The 18,655-nt window shown below is 47.6% G+C and overlaps 1 protein-coding gene across 1 annotated transcript in view; it reads right to left on the bottom strand.

Moving 5' to 3' along the window:
- Positions 1-18,655, bottom strand: part of LOC134933798 (zinc finger CCCH-type antiviral protein 1-like) — a 78,390-nt gene that overhangs the window by 26,639 nt on the left and 33,096 nt on the right. Inside the window, exons 5-7 of the mRNA XM_063929257.1 lie at positions 11,383-11,445; positions 10,089-10,212; positions 9,616-9,778 (exon numbers count right to left, since the gene is read on the bottom strand). Coding sequence (XP_063785327.1) covers positions 9,616-9,778; positions 10,089-10,212; positions 11,383-11,445 — 350 coding nt within the window. The remainder of the gene's footprint in view (positions 1-9,615; positions 9,779-10,088; positions 10,213-11,382; positions 11,446-18,655) is intronic.

The raw sequence follows: 18,655 nt of genomic DNA, 5'->3' as shown, positions 1-18,655 counted from the left end.
CCCCTTTTTTGCAGATGAGGTGGAACTGGAACAATGACCTGAGTATGCACCAGTTTCTGAATGGCGTCCTGTAAAGTTATACTTGCCTTCTGTGAAACTGGTAAGCCTGATCTGAAGAATCTGTGAGGTGGGAGCTCCTGGAACTCCAGTCTGTAGCCCTGGGAATTAAGATTTATGACCTAGGGATCCTGGCACGAACTTGTCCAGATCTGACTGAAGAATTTTTTTTTTTTTTCAATCATGGAATTTTTTATTGTTTTCCAAAGTACAATACAAAACAGAGAAAAGAAAACTGTAACATAAACAGTAACCATAACTTATGCCATCTATAAAATTGTATGTTAAGGACAAGGGCTGTCTCTGTGTCTCATCAATATCAACATATACCGAGATCTTAAAAAACTTAACAGTATTAACTGATCTAACACTATAGAACAAGGCATTTAAGTGAATTCTCATTATTTCAGCATGTCTTTAGGTTATTCTACACAATCAGATCAGGTCTGCCCAGTCTAGAGCTGCACCATCTATCCCATTTTTCCGTAAATTTAACAATGGAGCCCCTTACTTTGAACATATGGCGTTCATGTCTGACTACATCATTAACTAGCGCCCTCCACTGACATATATTAGGTGAGTCAGTTGAGAACCAAGCCCTTGCTATAATAACCTTAGCTAGTGTAGTGAGACAGAGAACATACAGATGGGTCCATGTTTATCTTGGCCTTTAATAGGATTAACTGAGACTGGGCAGTCGGACTTAATCCCCTGCTGAGAACAATAGATGAAGGGTTTATGTAAATAAACTATGGTGTGCCTAGGCGCAGAAAACTAGCCAAGATAATCGTGGATCTACCTGTACTTATAAATTGTGACGGAGTGTGTCTCTTCAAGGTCTAAGCCGAATATACATATTCTAGGGTTTATAGCAGGAAGAGAAGGGGTAGTTAATAACAGATCCTGCCATATACCTTCCCAGAAGACCGAAACCATAGGACAGTCCCAGAGTAAATGCCAAAACTCAGTATCTTCAGCCTGACATTTAGGACATGAGGAACTGTCTCTGAGACCAGCCCTCCGCATAAACACGGGTGTACGGTAAATCCTATGAAGGACATAAAAAAACACCTGTCTATATCTAATACAGGGCGTATTGTGTTTGAAAGATCCAAGCATTTGGAGCCACTGTTCGTTAGATAAAGGTCCTAGATCCGACTCCCACTTTGAACGGACACCGCTTAGCTGGTCCGGGTTAAATCTATCATTTATAGCAGCATATGTAGGAGATATTTTGCCTTTCAGGCCTAGGTTAGATAACAACACTTTAACAGGGAAGTCTGAGATCACCAGGGAACTGTGGGGAAATTGTGCTTGTACAGCATGCCGCAACTGGAAGTACCTAAACAGAGCAGTATTAGGAATAGTAAATTCCTCTTTTAATTGCTAAATATTCCCTCGTGATACAGTTGACCCACTGATAACACCCCTTTGGTAGTCCAGATGTTATCCAGTGATAGCTCATACAACTCAGAATATGTGTTAGTGACTGAAGAATTTTAGCCAGGCTCCCACCCTCCAGTCATAGTGGTCCACCGTCATGCTGAAGGCTTTGAGGAAGCAGAGCTTGAACTCCGTTCCTGAGAACCGGCAGTTGCTGGTTTGCGTGGTTTACCTCTAGCGCCTCTGGTGGCTGTAGAAGAACCTCTGGTTTTGCCCTTAAACTTGGCTGTCTGAAAGGACTCCAAACTGGAAGCTGAGTAGGTCTTCCTGGCTGGGGGAGCTGCGGAAGGAAGATAAGTGGACTGACCCGCAGTAGCTTTGGAGATCCATTTATCCAGTTCATCTCCAAATAAGGCCTCTCCTGTGAATGGTAGGCCTTCCACGCCTTTCCTGGAGTCCGCATCAGCAGTCCACTGGCGTAGCCACAAGCCTCAGCGTGCCGACACTGCCATAGCAGTGGTGCGTGCATTAAGCAAGCCTATTTCTTTTATGGCTTCCACCATAAAGTTCGCAGAGTCCTGTATATGTTGCAGGAGTAAAACAATCTCCCCCCTAGATAAGGAATCTAACCCCTCACTTAGGTTACCTGACCTTTTAGCAATAGCGTTGGTATTCCACGCACATGCAATAGTGGGTTCTCTGGGCCACCCCAGCAGCTGTGTACAAAGATTTGAGTGTAGTCTCAATTTTACGATCAGTCGTATCGTTTAGGGAGGCTGCACCAGGGACAGGCAATACTATTTTCCGTGACAGCCTAGATACTGATGCGTCCACTATCGGTGGATTTTCTAATTTTTTCCTATCCTCAGGAGGAAAAGATGAGAGCAACCTTTTAGGGATTTTAAATTTCCTAACAGGATTAACCCACGGTTCTTCAAACAGGGTATTCAGTTCCTGTGACACAGGAAAAGTGACTGAGGACTTCTTTTTTACATTAAAATAAGATTCCTCACATTCCTCTGTCACCTTATCAGGAATATGCAGAACATCTATGATAGCTTCTATAAGAGCCTCTATTCCCTGTGACAGAGCAGCGTCGTCGTCCCCCCTCAGAGTCCACCTCCCCCTCCTCCATGTCTGACCTGTCAGCGTCAGACTGCAGGATATGGACCAGAGTACCTTTTTGCGGACAAATGGCAGGGGATTGAGACGCTGGTTTGGGGACTGAGTCTCTGTTCAGAAACTCATCCAGAGACTGTCTTAAGTATTGCGTCTCTTTCTCATTGTCGGACAGTTTGTTAGAGATATTGGAAATCATTCCTTTAACGGAATCCAGCCACGCTGATTCAGCCCCGCTAGCCTGGGAAGGTGCACTACACTGAGTACATAGTAGTGAGCCCCCTGGTGAGGAAAATAGGATTTTGGTACTTACCAGGTAAATCCTTTTCTTTGAATCCATAGGGGTCACTGGAGTACTCTTGGGATATGGACGGCTTTAGCAGAACCAGGGCACTGAATATTTAAATGTAGTAACTCTCCTCCCCACCATATTCCCAGAGTACCTCAGTGTTTTTTACTGAGCCGAACAGGAGCGATAGAGAGGTTGACAATGGAGAATTACATATAACATAACGGACAACAATAATGTTGACACATAACGTAACTGACAACTAAACAGTTGACACCATAACCGATAGAACTTGATAATTTGAACCAGTCGGTGAGAGTGTGTTACCATAAGATCCCCTGAACTTACCACAAACCAGGTAAACTGCTCTGGGTGGGCGTCCAGTGCCCCCTATGGATTCAAAGAAAAGGATTTACATGGTAAGTACCAAAATCACATTTTCTTTTTCATCCACTAGGGGTCACTGGAGTACTCTTGGAACGTACCAAAGCTTCCCCTGTGGGCGGGAGAGCTGTTTGGCACCTGTAACACTAGGCGGCCAAAGCTAGAAGCGGATGCCGCAAACGTATCAAACTTGTAAAAGCGCACAAACGTGTGCACTGATGACCATGTAGCCGCACGGCAAAGCTGCGTCGTAGAAGCTCCACGACCAGCCGCCCCTGAAGTTCCCACAGAACGTGTGGAATGAGCTGTTACTGATGTAGGCGGCTGTAACCTAGCATGAAGGCAAGCCTGACGTATAGTCAGTTTTATCCATCTGGATAAGGTCTGCTTAGAAGCTGGCCAACCCATCTTGGCAGCATCATAGAGAACAAACAACGTATCCGTCTTACGAACTGTAGATGTTCGGGATACATAAACGCGTAATGCGCGTACCACATTCGGAGTTCCAGACTGTCCTGTTAACACAGGAACTACTATTGGTGGATTGATGTGAAAAGATAACACTACCTTTGGTAAGAAAGCGGGATTCGTCCGAAGTTCCGCTCTGTCATCATGAAAAACCAAATACGGTGGCTTGCATGACAAGGCACCCAAATCTGAAACACGCCTTGCCGAAGCAAATGCTAGGAGAAAAATAGTTTTCCCAAGTGAGAAACTTAATATCCACTTGTTGTAAGGGTTCAAAATATGAAGACTGTAAGAAATCTAAAACCAGATTCAAGTCCCTTGGCGCTGTAGGTGGAATGAATAGAGGCTGTACTCTGAGGACACCTTGCAGAAAGGTGTGTACAGACGGCAATAAAGCCAATCGTCTTTGAAAGTAAATTGACAAAGCAGAGACCTGCACCTTTAGTGTAGATAAACGCAGTCCTCCATCTAACCCCGTCTAGAAATAACAAAAGACGGGATAACTTGAAAGATGATGTCGGGAACTTCCGAGCTTCACACCAACCTATATAGTCACGCCAAATTCTGTAATAATGAGCTGCCGTAACTGGCTTCCTAGCACGTAACATGGTTGGTATAACCGATTCTGGAATGCCCTCTCTTCTTAAGAGGGCGGTCTCAACAGCCACCCCGTCAAACGCAGCCGCGCTAAATCGGGGTAAAGGAACGGACCCTGTTGTAACAAGTCCGGACGTAGTGGGAGCGGCCAAGGATCGTCTGCGAGTAATCCGCGGAGATCCGAGAACCAAGCTCTCCGAGGCCAATGAGGCGCCACTAGTATGACTGTGGCGGACTCTCTTTTGATCCGTTTTAGCAACAGAGGGAGCAGCGGAAACGGTAGAAACAGATACACGAGGCTGTACGGCCACGCGATTGTGAGAGCATCCACCGCCACTGCCTTTGGATCTCTCGTTCTGGACACATACTGGGGCGTTTGGTGATTGTGGCGAGATGCCATCAGGTCCACTTGAGGGTAACCCCACCTTTGGACCAACATGTGAAACACTTCTGGATTTAATGCCCATTTTCCTGGATGAAAATCCCGACGACTGAGATAATCCGCCTCCCAGTTGTCCACTCCCGGAATGAACACTGCCGACAATATCACTTGGTGATGCTCGGGCCAAATGAGGATTCAAGCTATTTCCCGCATTGCCATGTGGCTTCTCGTTCCTCTTTGTTTGTTGATGTATGCGACCGCCGTCGCGTTGTCTGACTGCACCTGGACAGTCTGAGACCGGAGCATGTGCACTACTTGTCGTAGCCCATTGTAAATTACCTGGAGTTTCAGGACATTTAGAGACAGCAATCTTTCGTTATCTGCCCAGAGACCCTGGAGCTGACAATTTTGAACCACAGCTCCCCAACCTCTGAGACTCGCATCCGTCGTTAGAATTATCCAATTCCAGGCGTCGAACCGTTTCCCTGCGGTTAGATTGTGTACTTTGAGCCACCAGAGTAGAGATACTCTGGTCCGTGGCGACAACCTCACCCTGTGGTGAATCTGCAGATGCGAGCCCGACCACTGTGCGAGCACATCCAGTTGAAAAGGACGCGAGTGAAATCTTCCGACCTGAAGCGCTTCGAAAGTCACCACCATTGTGCCTAAGAGGCGAATGCACAAATGTACCGAGACTGTGCGTGGCTTGAGCACGAATTGTACCAGATGACGAATAATCTGTACTTTCTGTTCTGGTAGGTAAATTCTTTGATTTACCGTATCGAGAATCATACCTAGGAATTGAAGTCGTTGAGACGGAATTAGATGTGATTTCTTGAAGTTGACAATCCAACCGTGCTGAACTAGTACATTGTACGTTAGCAACGCATGTTGGAGGAGCATCTGTTGAGACGGAGCTTTGATGAGCAGATCGTCCAAGTACGGAACTATTATAACTCCTAAGGATCTGAGATGAGCTATCATCACAGACATCACTTTGGTGAATACCCGAGTCACTGACGAGAGGCCAAACGGTAGAGCCTGAAACTGGTAATGGTTCTGCCGTATCGCAAAACGCAAGAACCTCTGATGAGGTGGCCAAATCGGAATGTGTAAGTACGCATCCTTGAGATCCAGCGCAATCCTGAATTCCTGTGGCTCTAAACCTGCAATTACTGACCGCAGAGATTCCAACTTGAATCTGTAGTAAGTGACGTACTGAATGAGACCCTGTAAGTTCAATATTGGTCTGACCGAGCCATCCGGCTTCGGTACCACAAACAGACTGGAATAATAACCCTGACCTTGTTGGTGTACAGGGACCGGAATCAAAACTGCGGAATCCAGCAGGGACTGAATGGCAATTTGCAGAACCGCCCTCTTGTCGTCCGACACAGGCAGTCCTGTCTTGAAAAACCGCAGTGGCGGGAGACAGTCGCTCTATTTTGTAACCTTTTTACACTAAATTGCGGATCCACCCATTTGTGGATGTCTGGAACCACGCCAAATGGAACGTCTGAAGGCGTGCCCCCACAACTGGAGATCCGAGATGGGCTGGGAGCCCGTCATGCCACTGGCTTGTTGATGGTCTTAGCGTCCTGACGACGGTTAGTGGTTTGTTGAAACCACGTCCTCTACCACGTCTACCATGTGTGGTTGTTCCTGTATCACGGCCTTGATAGGGCTGAGGTCTAAAGGATTGGAACGCTGGTTTAGAGTATTACCGTCTAGGTACCTCAGAAACCCATATGTCCACTTCAGGAACAAACAATTTCTCGCCAGCGTAAGGTAACGCTTCTATACCTCGTTTAACCTCTGCCTCCGTCTGCCAAGAATGCAGCCAGAGGGCACGTCGTGCCGCATGATCAGTGAGAAGTATAAGGTGGTCTTCCTGTAGGCTGACCTGAGCTGTGTTCCACGCAACTACAGCCTTATTCTCCCAAATTCCCCCTGAAGTAGGTCTAAGCAACACCCCGGCTGCTGTATACATTGACTTTAGTATAACTTCTAGCTTACACTCTGACGGGTCTTTAAGCGTAGTAGCAGTTGGAATGGGTAACTGTGAAAGTTTTGACACCAGCGAATCCACAGCCGGTGGATTTTCCCATTCATAGACTCTGGTTTATTAAGAGAATCTGAATAAGGAAAACACACTGGAGATCTCTGTTGTTTAGCAAATAACACTTCATTTGAAATAGGTTCTTCAGTCTGTACAATCTAGAACCTAACGTATTGCCCTGATGAGATTATCACTGGCAGGGCTAATAGTACCCTCACTATCTGACTACTGGCACACCTCACCCTCCTCATATTCTTCTTGCGATATGAGGTATGGCATTGAATCGTCATAACTATTTTTCGGAATAGAGCTATACTTTTGTGCAAAGTGCTGGACGACTCCTGAGCCCCTACTGGTATCTCAGGAGGCATTGTCCTAGCCTCAGATCTCACCGTCTCACGTTCCTTACATGCCGTGGCCATTTTTAATTGTAAACCCGACATTACATCCTCCAGCCAGGTTTTACTCGGTTCTCAAAACCGAATCTTATTGGCTCACTGATGTCACGTGTTTTGGATAGCCAATAAGATTCGGTTTTGAGAACCGAGTAAAACCGAATCCGCTCATCACTACATGAAACCTGATCTGTGCAAATTTCCTAGTAACACCCATGCTCCATCCGATGGCCGAGTGTAGTAGGACAGCAACTTCCTGAAAAAAGAAGCAGGAAGTAGAGTTATAATGGCGTCCTGCCATGTGCTTAATATATACAAAGATATATATATCTACATCCATTATATATATATATATATATATATATATATATATATATATACATACATACACACACACACACACACACACACACACACACACATATATACATATATATATATCCAAATACACAAGCATATATACCCATTTAGAGCTATATGCAATATAGGCTTAAAAGCCTGAACGTGTGCTGTGCATACAATGTGTTGCTGCATTAAAATGCAGCTTAGTTTATAGGGCCTCTCGCTTCAATGCGGGCACAATCCTCCCCTCTCCCGCGCGACCTCTCCCTCACAGACGGACCGCGGCAGCAAGCACTGTCCGCGGTCAGTCTCCCCTCTCTCCTCCCCCGGCAGACAGAGCCGCGCCAGCCGCCGTTCGCGGCCCGGAGCTCTGAAACGGGAGGGAGGGGGAGAGCAGCGGCGCAGGGAGCCGAGCGGTGGGGAGCGCCCAGCGGCGGCTGCTAGTACTAGCAGTCCGGGGCTGGGTAGTGGCCGGCGCTGGCGGGCAGCTGGGTGTGGTAGCAGCGGCGCAGGGTGGCTAAGAATAAAAAAGAAAACTTTTCAGACCCCACATGGCGGGCGGCTGCGTGAGCTGACCGCCCCTACCCCCAGCAATATAAATAAAAGGAGCAGTGCCCCTTACCGTATGCTGATGGTGGAGGCTGTGACAGGGCTTTTTGGTAAGTTCTGTCTCCCTCCTGCAGTCTCAGTGACTGAGCTGCCTGTAGGCTATGAGGGTGCTCTGTAGTGAGGACCGACATGCCAAGAGCTGCATGCAGCAGCTTCCACAATCCCAGACCCACGCCTTTTGGAAGGGGGGAAGGGATGTGTGTAAAGTTTAGTAAAAATGAAAATCAAAAATAAAAATAAAATATTCAAAATAATTGTGTGAGCTCCACACAAGCCCTGTTGCTACTTCGAGCACAGAAAAAACACTGAGGTACTCTGGGAATATGGAGGGGAGGAGAGTTACTAAATTTAAATATTCAGTGCCCTGGTTCTGCTGAAGCCGTCCATATCCCAAGAGTACTCCAGTGACCCCTAGTGGATGAAAAAGAAATACACTCTGCCGTACATGAAACACACTCTTTGCCTGACATATTGTAAATGTGACAGCACATACAGGAAAGGTTAAAAGCACAATTAACCCACAAAGAGCCCTTTCAGGGAGACACAGAGATATTGGAGCCAGCCCCCACCACGCCCTCACTGCTAATGCCAAGCTTAGCCGGGTCGCAGACTAAGTACCCTGATAGGGGACTTAGTACACTAGTAATCGCTCCCCCCCCTACTATGACCCCCTGGTACCGCTGAGGTAATTTGGAGTCACACCGGAGGAGCTGCGCGTCCCTGTCAGCCAGAGTCTGTGTCCACTGCAGAGGGACAATGGCACTGGTGAGCTGCTGGATCCTCTCATAGTGAAGCCCAAACCCTTCAATGGCGCGCGGTCTTCCTGCCTTTTTATACTGGCTGAGGTAATTTTGCGCTTAAAATGGAGACAGATCCGTTTTAAGGCTTTGATAGGTTAGAAGCCGTGCGTCTCCGTACCCTCATGCCGCCATAATGGCCACGACCCGCTAACTGGGACGCCGGCTTAGTACTCAGCACTCTTCTTTCTTCTGGCTCTGTTAGGGGTGGCAGCGTGCTGCGGGAATGTACGCTCACCGTGGTGGGTCTTACGAATAGTTCCCTCAGGAGCTCAGTGTCCTGTCAGCGGGGAACGGGACCATTAACCCTTCAAGAGGTTGCCCCCCCCCCCCCCCCCTCCCTAAGTCCCACGAAGCAGGCAGGCTGGTGCCACCCAGTCCTGCCTGAAAACAACAAACATAGAAAATAAATGCAGAAAACTCTTCAGGAGCTTCCATAAGCGTGACCGGCTCCTCCGGGCACATTTTCTAAACTGAGTCTGGTAGGAGGGGCATAGAGGGAGGAGCCAGCCCACACTATCAAATTCTTAAAGTGCCCATGGCTCCTAGTGGACCCGTCTATACCCCATGGTACTAAATGGATACCCAATATACTCTAGGACGTAAGAGAAAATAGCTCCTTTAATAGACCTATAAAAATTAATGATACAAATAATTAAAATTAAGTAATTATGTCCACAGTCGACCATCTTATCGGATAAGTGCAATATCGTAAATTCCCAGCGTCAGCTTACGGATTGTCCATACTGCGTCCAGTTGCCATATTCATCCTTCCAATACCAAATCCACTCAGTGGTCATCACGTATTCCGGGGGTTTTGTGACAGACGATGGGGTGGAGAGCCGACGCACGAGGTTTGTGCCAGATTTGAAGGTCTCAAAGTCAACCAATGGAATCCTTGGAAACAAAGAGGGGGAGGAGTTACATGTAGAAGGCACGGCCCTCCCCTGGGGAGGAGTTACATGTAGAAGGCACAGCTCTCCCCTGAGGAGGAGTTACATGTAGAAGGCACAGCCCTCCCCTGGGGAGGAGTTACATGTACAAGCATGGCCCTCCCCTTAGTAGACGCATATTATTGATTCATAATGGAATTCTAGCAGGGAAACTTCATGAAACCTATCTCCTCTCATTAGCGATGTGATTACAACATAATTCGCCGGACGATGGCAACATAACGTAGTCCACCGACCGGGATTTCGGGTCCTACCTGGCAACTTTAGGATCGCAGTAGGCCTTCTCAACATTCTCCATATTGGGAATATCTTCCCAATCTTCTCTGTTGAAGACTTGCCAGCGGTACGGTAAGTAGAAGTGCATATCCGGGCATTTACCTGTGGACAGAGGGCACCTGATAATATCCGGAACGCTGATCACTAACCACTGCTAGAACAGGGAGTGTCAGGGGGAAATCTAACGTCATATCACACTGGATGTGTAATAGGAAGAGTAATTATTTAACCAGTAATGAGATAATAATAGAATGAATATAAAAAAAACCATACCGGAATAGCTTTTTATATTACTGATATAATAACATATTTCTGTATATGAGTTATATTGCTAGGACAGTGTTCAGGAATCTCATTTGTTTCGGTATGTAGTCATTATGTCAACACCGTCGCCGGTATATACTGAAGTCCCGCCGAAATCTGATGTGTTTTTTTAAAGGCGCCTTGTAAATGATTTAAATAAAAAAAAAGTCAGAGTTTGGTCGGTATCCTGCAAGGCCGCCGAACTTGGTCTTCATTACATCCCGACCCAGAATGTCAACACCAGAATAATCGACAGTCACAATGTTGAAATTACAGGTTTAGGCTGCATACAGGATTAAGCTGTGGTTAGGGTTCTGATAATAGAGATATGTTATGTCCAATGACGTACGAGGTCTGACAATTAAGATTGCGAAATCGCCACCGTGTGCTTGACGCGGCAGCACTGGACAGAAACCTCAGTATGGTTTGATGACGGTGGCATATCAGCGTTTCACAGCTGTGTTGTTGTTGATCTACACCAGTCTCTTCCTGAATGGAGTCTATTATTGTCTCTGTGTGGTTTGGTGTGCCGTTGCAAGAATGTCAGAGCTTGACGGAGCCTTCGGAAGCGGTCTGTGAGGGAGCTTTTAGCTAGTAGACAAATAACTGTGTTGGCACACCCTCCCTATTGACATTGATGACATGAGGAGTAATATGACGGCAGCTCTGAAGGCCGTTCCACAAAACCAGTTCCAAAATAGTTTTGAAGTTTGTACTAGACGCTGGCATCGGTGATTACCTTCCCGCGAGAAATACTTTGAAGGCGGCCACAGTGATATTCAGCAATGAGCTACGCAGCACTTTTACCGCAATGAGTTTGCGACCTTAATTGTCAGACCTCCTCACAACGACCATATCACCATTCTTACAGCCTAATTACACTACCGACCGTCAACGGTTCTGGATGTGGTATTTAAAATAACAATATTAAATGCAAAATTTAGTGTTTAATATCTCATCAGCACTTACCTCCCAGCCTGCAGTACATCCAGATATTGGACAGACAAATATCAGGGTTTTTTTCAGGCGTCGCTAAGATAAAAAGACAATATACATTGTATTATTAGCAATTCCAAAGTGTGGAATGGCCAAGCTACAACGGACACTTCCTACACACTGTGGGGGTCATTCCGAGTTGTTCGCTCGTTGCCGATATACTGCGATTAATCGCTTACTGCGCATGCGCAAGGTACGCAGAGCGCATGCGCTTAGTTATTTTACTAAAAAACTTAAGCTGTTTTGCTGTAGCGTCTGCGGCGCTTTTTAGTCGCACTGGTGTTGGGTAAATGACTGACAGGAAAGGGGTGTTTCTGGGCGGCAACTCAGCGTTTTCCCGGCGTTGGCTAAAAAACGCAGGCGTGTCAGGGAAAAATGCGGGAGTGTCTGGAGAAACGGGGGAGTGGCTGTCCGAACCCAGGCCGTGTTTGTGACGTCAAACCAGGAACGAAAAAGACTGAACTGATCGCAGTGGCAGAGTAAGTCTGGAGCTACTCAGAAACTGCTAAGAAATTTCTATTCGCAATTCTGCTAATCTTTCGTTCGCACTTCTGCTAAGCTAACATACCCTCACAGAGGGCGGCGGCTTAGCGTGTGCAATGCTGCTAAAAGCAGCTAACGAGCAAACAACTCGGAATGACCCCCAGAGTCACTTAGTTACTCGTACCACACTCAGGGTCACCGCTCTTCCGCGGCGGCGTACTTATGCGAAAGTTATCTAATGCGACTCCTTGGATCACTGTGTGAGCGATCGGAAGAGTCGTCAGTCAGCAACCCCGCAACCCTGTGCTCAGGGAGGCTGAGCAGCGTAAGAGGGGACTGCAGCGAGCGCAGCAGGAGTCTGACTGGTGATGGGGTAGTGAGAGAGATATGGGGGGCTGTGAGAGATATGGGGGGCAGCGAAAAAGATATAGGGGCGGTCAGGGAGATGGGGCAGTGAGACATATGGAGGGGCAGTGAGAGATATATGGGGGGCCCTGAGAAATAAGGGGGGCAGTGAGATATGGGAGGCAGTGAGAGATACGGGAGGCAGTTAGATATATGGGGAGGCAGTGAGACCTATGGAGGGGCAATGAGATATGGGGGCAGTGAGAGAGATATGGAGGGGTAGTTAGAGAGATATGGAGGGGTAGTTAGAGAGATATGGAGGGGCAGTGAGCAATATGGAGGGGTAGTTAGAGAGATATGGGGGCAGTGAGAGATATGGAGGGGTAGTTAGAGAGATATGGGGGCAGTGAGAGATATGGGGTTAGTGTGAGATATGAAGGGGTAGTTAAGAGAGATATGGGGGGTAGTCAGAGAGATATGGGGAGGCAGTGAGAGATATGGGGGGTAGTCAGAGAGATATGGAGGGGCAGTGAGAGAGATATGGAGGGGTAGTTAGAGAGATATGGGGGGCAGTGAGCGATATGGAGGGGTAGTTAGAGATATGGGGGGCAGTGAGCGATATGGAGGGGTAGTTAGAGAGATATGGGGGGGCAGTGAGCGATGGAGGGGTAGTTAGAGAGATATGGAGTGGCAGTGAGAGAGATATGGAGGGGTAGTTAGAGAGATATGGGGGGCAGTGAGAGATATGGAGGGGTAGTTAGAGAGATATGGGGGCAGTGAGAGATATGGAGGGGTAGTTACAGAGATATGGGGGACAGTGAGAGATATGGAGGGGTAGTTAGAGAGATATGGGGGCAGTGAGAGATATGGGGTTAGTGTGAGACATGGAGGGGTAGTTAAGAGAGACATGGAGGGGTAGTTAAGAGAGATATGGGGGGGCAGTGAGAGATATGGGGGGTAGTCAGAGAGATATGGGAAGGCAGTGAGAGATATAGGGGGTAGTCAGAGAGATATGGAGGGGGGGCAGTGAGCGATATGGAGGGGTAGTTAGAGAGATATGGGGGGGGGGGCAGTGAGAGGTATGGAGGGGTAGTTAGAGAGATATGGGGGCAGTGAGAGATATGGGGTTAGTGTGAGATATGGAGGGGTAGTTAAGAGAGATATGGGGGCTCAGTGAGAGATATGGGGGGAAGTCAGAGATATGGGGGGCAGTGAGATATGGGGGGCAGTAAGAGAGATATGGAGGGGTAGTTAGAGAGATATAGGGGCAGTGAGCAAAATGGAGGGCAGTGAGCGATATGGAGGGGTAGTTAGAGAGATATGGGGGGGCAGTGAGCGATATGGAGGGGTAGTTAGAGAGCTATGGAGTGGCAGTGAGAGAGATATGGAGGGGTAGTTAGAGAGATATGGGGGGCAGTGAGAGATATGGAGGGGTAGTTAGAGAGATATGGGGCAGTGAGAGATATGGGGTTAGTGTGAGATATGGAGGGGTACTTAAGAGAGAGATATGGGGGCAGTGAGAGATATGGGGGGCAGTCAGAGAGATATGGGGAGGCAGTGAGAGAAATGGAGGGACAATAAGAACTATGGAGAGGGTAGTTAGATATGGGGGGCAGTGAGAGATATGGGGGTAGTCAGAGAGATATGGGGGGCAGTGAGCGATATGGAGGGGTAGTTAGAGAGATATGGAGGGGTAGTTAGAGAGATATGGGGTCAGTGAGAGATATGGGGTTAGTGTGAGATATGGGCGGTAGTCAGAGAGATATGGGGGCAGTGAAAGATATGGGGGTAGTCAGAGAGATATGGGGGGCAGTGAGAGATATGGGGGTAGTCAGAGAGATATGGGGGGCAGTAAGATATGGAGGGGCAATGAAAGATTTGGGGGTCAGTGAGATATGGAGGGGCAATGAGAGAGATATGCAGGGGCAGTGAGAGATATGGAGAGGGTAGTTGGAGAGATATGAAGGGGGCAATGAGAACTATTGAAGAGCAGTTAGACAGATATGAAAGGGGCAGTAAGAGAATATGGGGGGCAGGGAGATATATGGAGGGGTAGTTAGAGAGATATGGCGGGGTAGTCAGTGAGATATGGGGGGGCAGTGAGAAATATGGAGGGGCAGTTAGAGAGATATGGGGGGCAGTGAGAGATATGGAGGGGCAGTTAAAATAAGAATTTACTTACCGATAATTCTATTTCTCGTAGTCCGTAGTGGATGCTGGGGACTCCGTCAGGACCATGGGGAATAGCGGGCTCCGCAGGAGACAGGGCACATCTAAAAAAGCTTTTAGGTCACATGGTGTGTACTGGCTCCTCCCCCTATGACCCTCCTCCAAGCCTCAGTTAGGTACTGTGCCCGGACGAGCGTACACAATAAGGAAGGATCTTGAATCCCGGGTAAGACTCATACCAGCCACACCAATCACACCGTACAACTTGTGATCTGAACCCAGTTAACAGTATGATAACAAAACGAAGTAGCCTCCGAAAAGATGGCTCACAACAATAGTAATAACCCGATTTTTGTAACAATAACTATGTACAAGCATTGCAGACAATCCGCACTTGGGATGGGCGCCCAGCATCCACTACGGACTACGAGAAATAGAATTATCGGTAAGTAAATTCTTATTTTCTCTAACGTCCTAGTGGATGCTGGGGACTCCGTCAGGACCATGGGGATTATACCAAAGCTCCCAAACGGGCGGGAGAGTGCGGATGACTCTGCAGCACCGAATGAGAGAACTCCAGGTCCTCCTTAGCCAGAGTATCAAAATTTGTAAAATTTTACAAACGTGTTCTCCCCTGACCACGTAGCTGCTCGGCAAAGTTGTAATGCCGAGACTCCTCGGGCAGCCGCCCAGGATGAGCCCACCTTCCTTGTGGAATGGGCATCTACATATTTCGTCTGTGGCAGGCCTGCCACAGAATGTGCAAGCTGAATTGTACTACAAATCCAGCGTGCAATAGACTGCTTAGAAGCATGAGCACCCAGCTTGTTGGGTGTATACAGTATAAACAGCAAGTCAGACTTTCTGACTCCAGCCGTCCTAACTATATATATATATATATATATATATATATATATATATATATATATTTTTTTAGGGCCCTGACCACGTCTAGTAACTTGGAGTCCTCCAAGTCCCTAGTAGCCGCAGGCACCACAAGAGGTTGTTTCAGGTGAAAACGCTGACACCCCTTTATGAAGAAACTGGAGACGAGTCCCAGTTCTGTCCTGTTCAAATGGAAAATTTTAATATGGGCTTTTGTAAGACAAAGCCGCCCATTCTGACAATCGCCTGGCCGAGGCCAGGGCTAACAACATGGTCACTTCCCATGTGAGATATTTGTCAACAGCATGGTCACTTTCCATGTGAGATATTTCAAATCCACAGATTTGAGCGGTTCAAACCAATACGATTTTAAGAAATCCCAACACTATGTTGAGATCTCACGGTGCCCCTAGGGGCACAAAAAAGCTGTATATGCAATACATCCTTTACAATCTGGACTTCAGGAACTGAAGTCAATTCTTTCTGGAAGAAAATCTACAGGGCCGAAATTTAAATGTTAATGAACCCCAATTTGAGGTCCAAAACACTCCTGTTTTCAGGAAGTGTAGAAATCGACCTAGTTGAATTTCCGTCGTGGAGCCTTCCTGGCCTCACCCACGCAACATATTTTCACCACATGTGGTGATGACGTTGTGCGGTCACCTCCTTCCTGGCTTTGACCAGGGTAGGTATGACCTCTTATGGAATGCCTTTTCCCCTCAGGATCCGGCATTCAACCGCCATGCCGTCAAACGCAGCCGCGGTAAGTCTTGGAATAGACATGGTACTTGCTGAATCAAGTCCCTTCTTAGCTCCCCAGGCCCTTAGTCCTCTGTGAGCATTTCTTGAAGTTCCGGGTACCAAGTCCCTCTTGGCCAATCCGGAGCCACTAGTATAGTTCATACTCCTCTATGTCTTATAATTCTCAATACCCTGGTTATGAGAAACAGAGGAGGGAACACATACACAGACTGGTACACCCACGGTGTTACCAGAACATCCACAGCTATCGCCTGAAGGTCTCATGACCTGGCGGAATACCTGTCCCGTTTTTTGTTCGGGCGGGACGCCATCATGTCCACCTTTGGTCTTTGCCAACGGTCCACAATCATGTTGAAAAACTTCCCTATGAAGTTTCCACTCTCCCGGGTGGAGGTCATGCCTGCTGAGGAAGTCTGCTTCCCAGTCGTCCACTCCCGGAAAGAACACTGCTGACAGTGCTATCACATGATTTTCCGCCTAGCGAAAAATCCTTGCAGTTTTCACTGCCCTCCTGCTTCTTGTGCCGCCCTTCTGTTTACGTGGGCGACTGCCGTGATGTTATCCCACTGGATCAATACCGGCTGACCTTGAAGCAGAGGTCTAGCTAAGTTTAGAGCATTATAAAATTGCTCTAAGCTTATTTATGCGGAGAGAATTCTCCAGACTTAATCACACTTCCCTGGAAATTTTTTTTCCCTGTGTGACTGTTCCCCAGCCTCTCAGGCTGGCCTCCGTGGTCACCGGCATCCAATCCTGAATGCCGAATCTGCGGCCCTCTAGAAGATGAGCACTCTGTAATCACCACAGGAGAGACACCCTTTTCCTTGGATATAGGGTTATCCGCTGATGCATCTGAGGATGCGATCCGGACCATTTGTCCAGCAGATCCCACTGAAGAGTTCTTGCGGGAAATCTGCCGAATGGAATTGCTTCGTAATAAGCCACCATTTTTACCAGGACTCTTGTGCAATGATGCACTGACACTTTTCCTGGTTTTAGGAGGATCCCGATTAGCTCGGATAACTCCCTGGTTTTCTCCACTGGGAGAAACACGTTTTTCTGGACTGTGTCCAGAATCTTCCCTAGGAACAGTAGACGTGTCGTCGGAAAAAGCTGCGATTTTGGAATATTTAGAATCCACTCGTGCTGTCGTAGAACTACTTAAGATAGTGCTACTCCGACCTCCAACTGTTCTCTGGACCTTGCCCTTATCAGGAAAGCGTCCATGTTTCTTTTAAGAAAAATCATCATTCCGGCCATTACCTTGGTAAAGACCCGGGGCGCCGTGGACAATCCAAACGGCAGCGTCTGAACTGATAGTGACAGTTCTGTACCAGGAACCTGAAGTACCCTTGGTGAGAAGGGCAAATTTGGACCTGTAGGTAAACGTCCCTGATATCCAGTGACATCATATCGTCCCCTTCTTCCTGGTTCGCTATCACTGCTCCGAGTGACTCCATCTTGATTTGAACGCTTGTATGTAAGTGTTCAAATATTTCAGATCTCACCGAGCCGGTTGGCTTCAGTACCACAATATAGTGTGGAATAATACCCCCTTCCTTGTTGTAAGAAGGGTACTTTGATTATCACCTGCTGGGAATACAGCCTGTGAATTGTGTGAGGGGGAGACGTCTCGAATTTCCAATGTACACCTGGGATATTACATGTAGGATCCCGGAGTTCCCTTGCGAGTGTTGCTGAAACTCTTGAGATGACCCCCTACCGCACCTGAGTCCGCTTGTACGGCCCCAGCGTTATGCTGCGGACTTGGCAGAAGCCGTGAGGAGCTTCTGTTCCTGGGAATGAGCTGCTTGCTGCAGTCTTCTTCCCTTTCCTCTCCCCCTGGGCAGATATGACTGGCCTTCGCCCGCCTGCCCGTATGGGGACGAAAGGACTGAGACTGAAAAGACTGTGTCCTTTTCTGCCAATATGTGACTCGGGGTAACAAAAGGTGGATTTTTCAGCTGTTGCCATGGCCACCAGGTCCAATGGACCGCCCCTTTATACGGCAATACTTCCATATGCCGTCTGGAATCTGCCTCACCTGACCACTGTCGTGTCTTCGTCTGGCAGATATGTACATCACATTTACTCTTGATGCCAGAATGCAAATATGCCTCTGCGCATCACACATATATAGAAATGCATCCTTAAAATGCTCTATAGACAATAAAATCCTGTCCCTGTCAAGGGTATCAAAATTTTCAGTCAGGAAATCCGACCAAGCCCCCTCAGCGCTGCACATCCAGGCTGAGGCGATTGCTGGTCGTAGTATAACACCAGTATGTGTGTATATACTGTTATGATATTTTCCAGCTTCCTATCAGCTGGCTCCTTGAGGGCGGCCGTATCTGGAAACGGTAACGCCATGTTTTTTATAAGCGTGTGAGCGCCTTGTCCACCCTAAGGTGTGTTTTCCAACTCGCCCTTACTACTGGCGGGAAAAAGGGTATACCGCCCATAACTTTCTGTCGGAGGAACCCCACGTATCATCACACACTTCATTTAATTTATCTGATTCAGGCAAAACTACAAGTAGTTTATTCCCACCCTACAAAATACCCTTATTTGTGGTACTTGTGGTATCAGAAATACGTAACAC

This window comes from Pseudophryne corroboree, chromosome 6, assembly GCF_028390025.1.
Source record: "Pseudophryne corroboree isolate aPseCor3 chromosome 6, aPseCor3.hap2, whole genome shotgun sequence".
Lineage (NCBI taxonomy): Eukaryota > Metazoa > Chordata > Amphibia > Anura > Myobatrachidae > Pseudophryne > Pseudophryne corroboree.
This window is presented reverse-complemented; position numbering and strand designations above follow the sequence as displayed.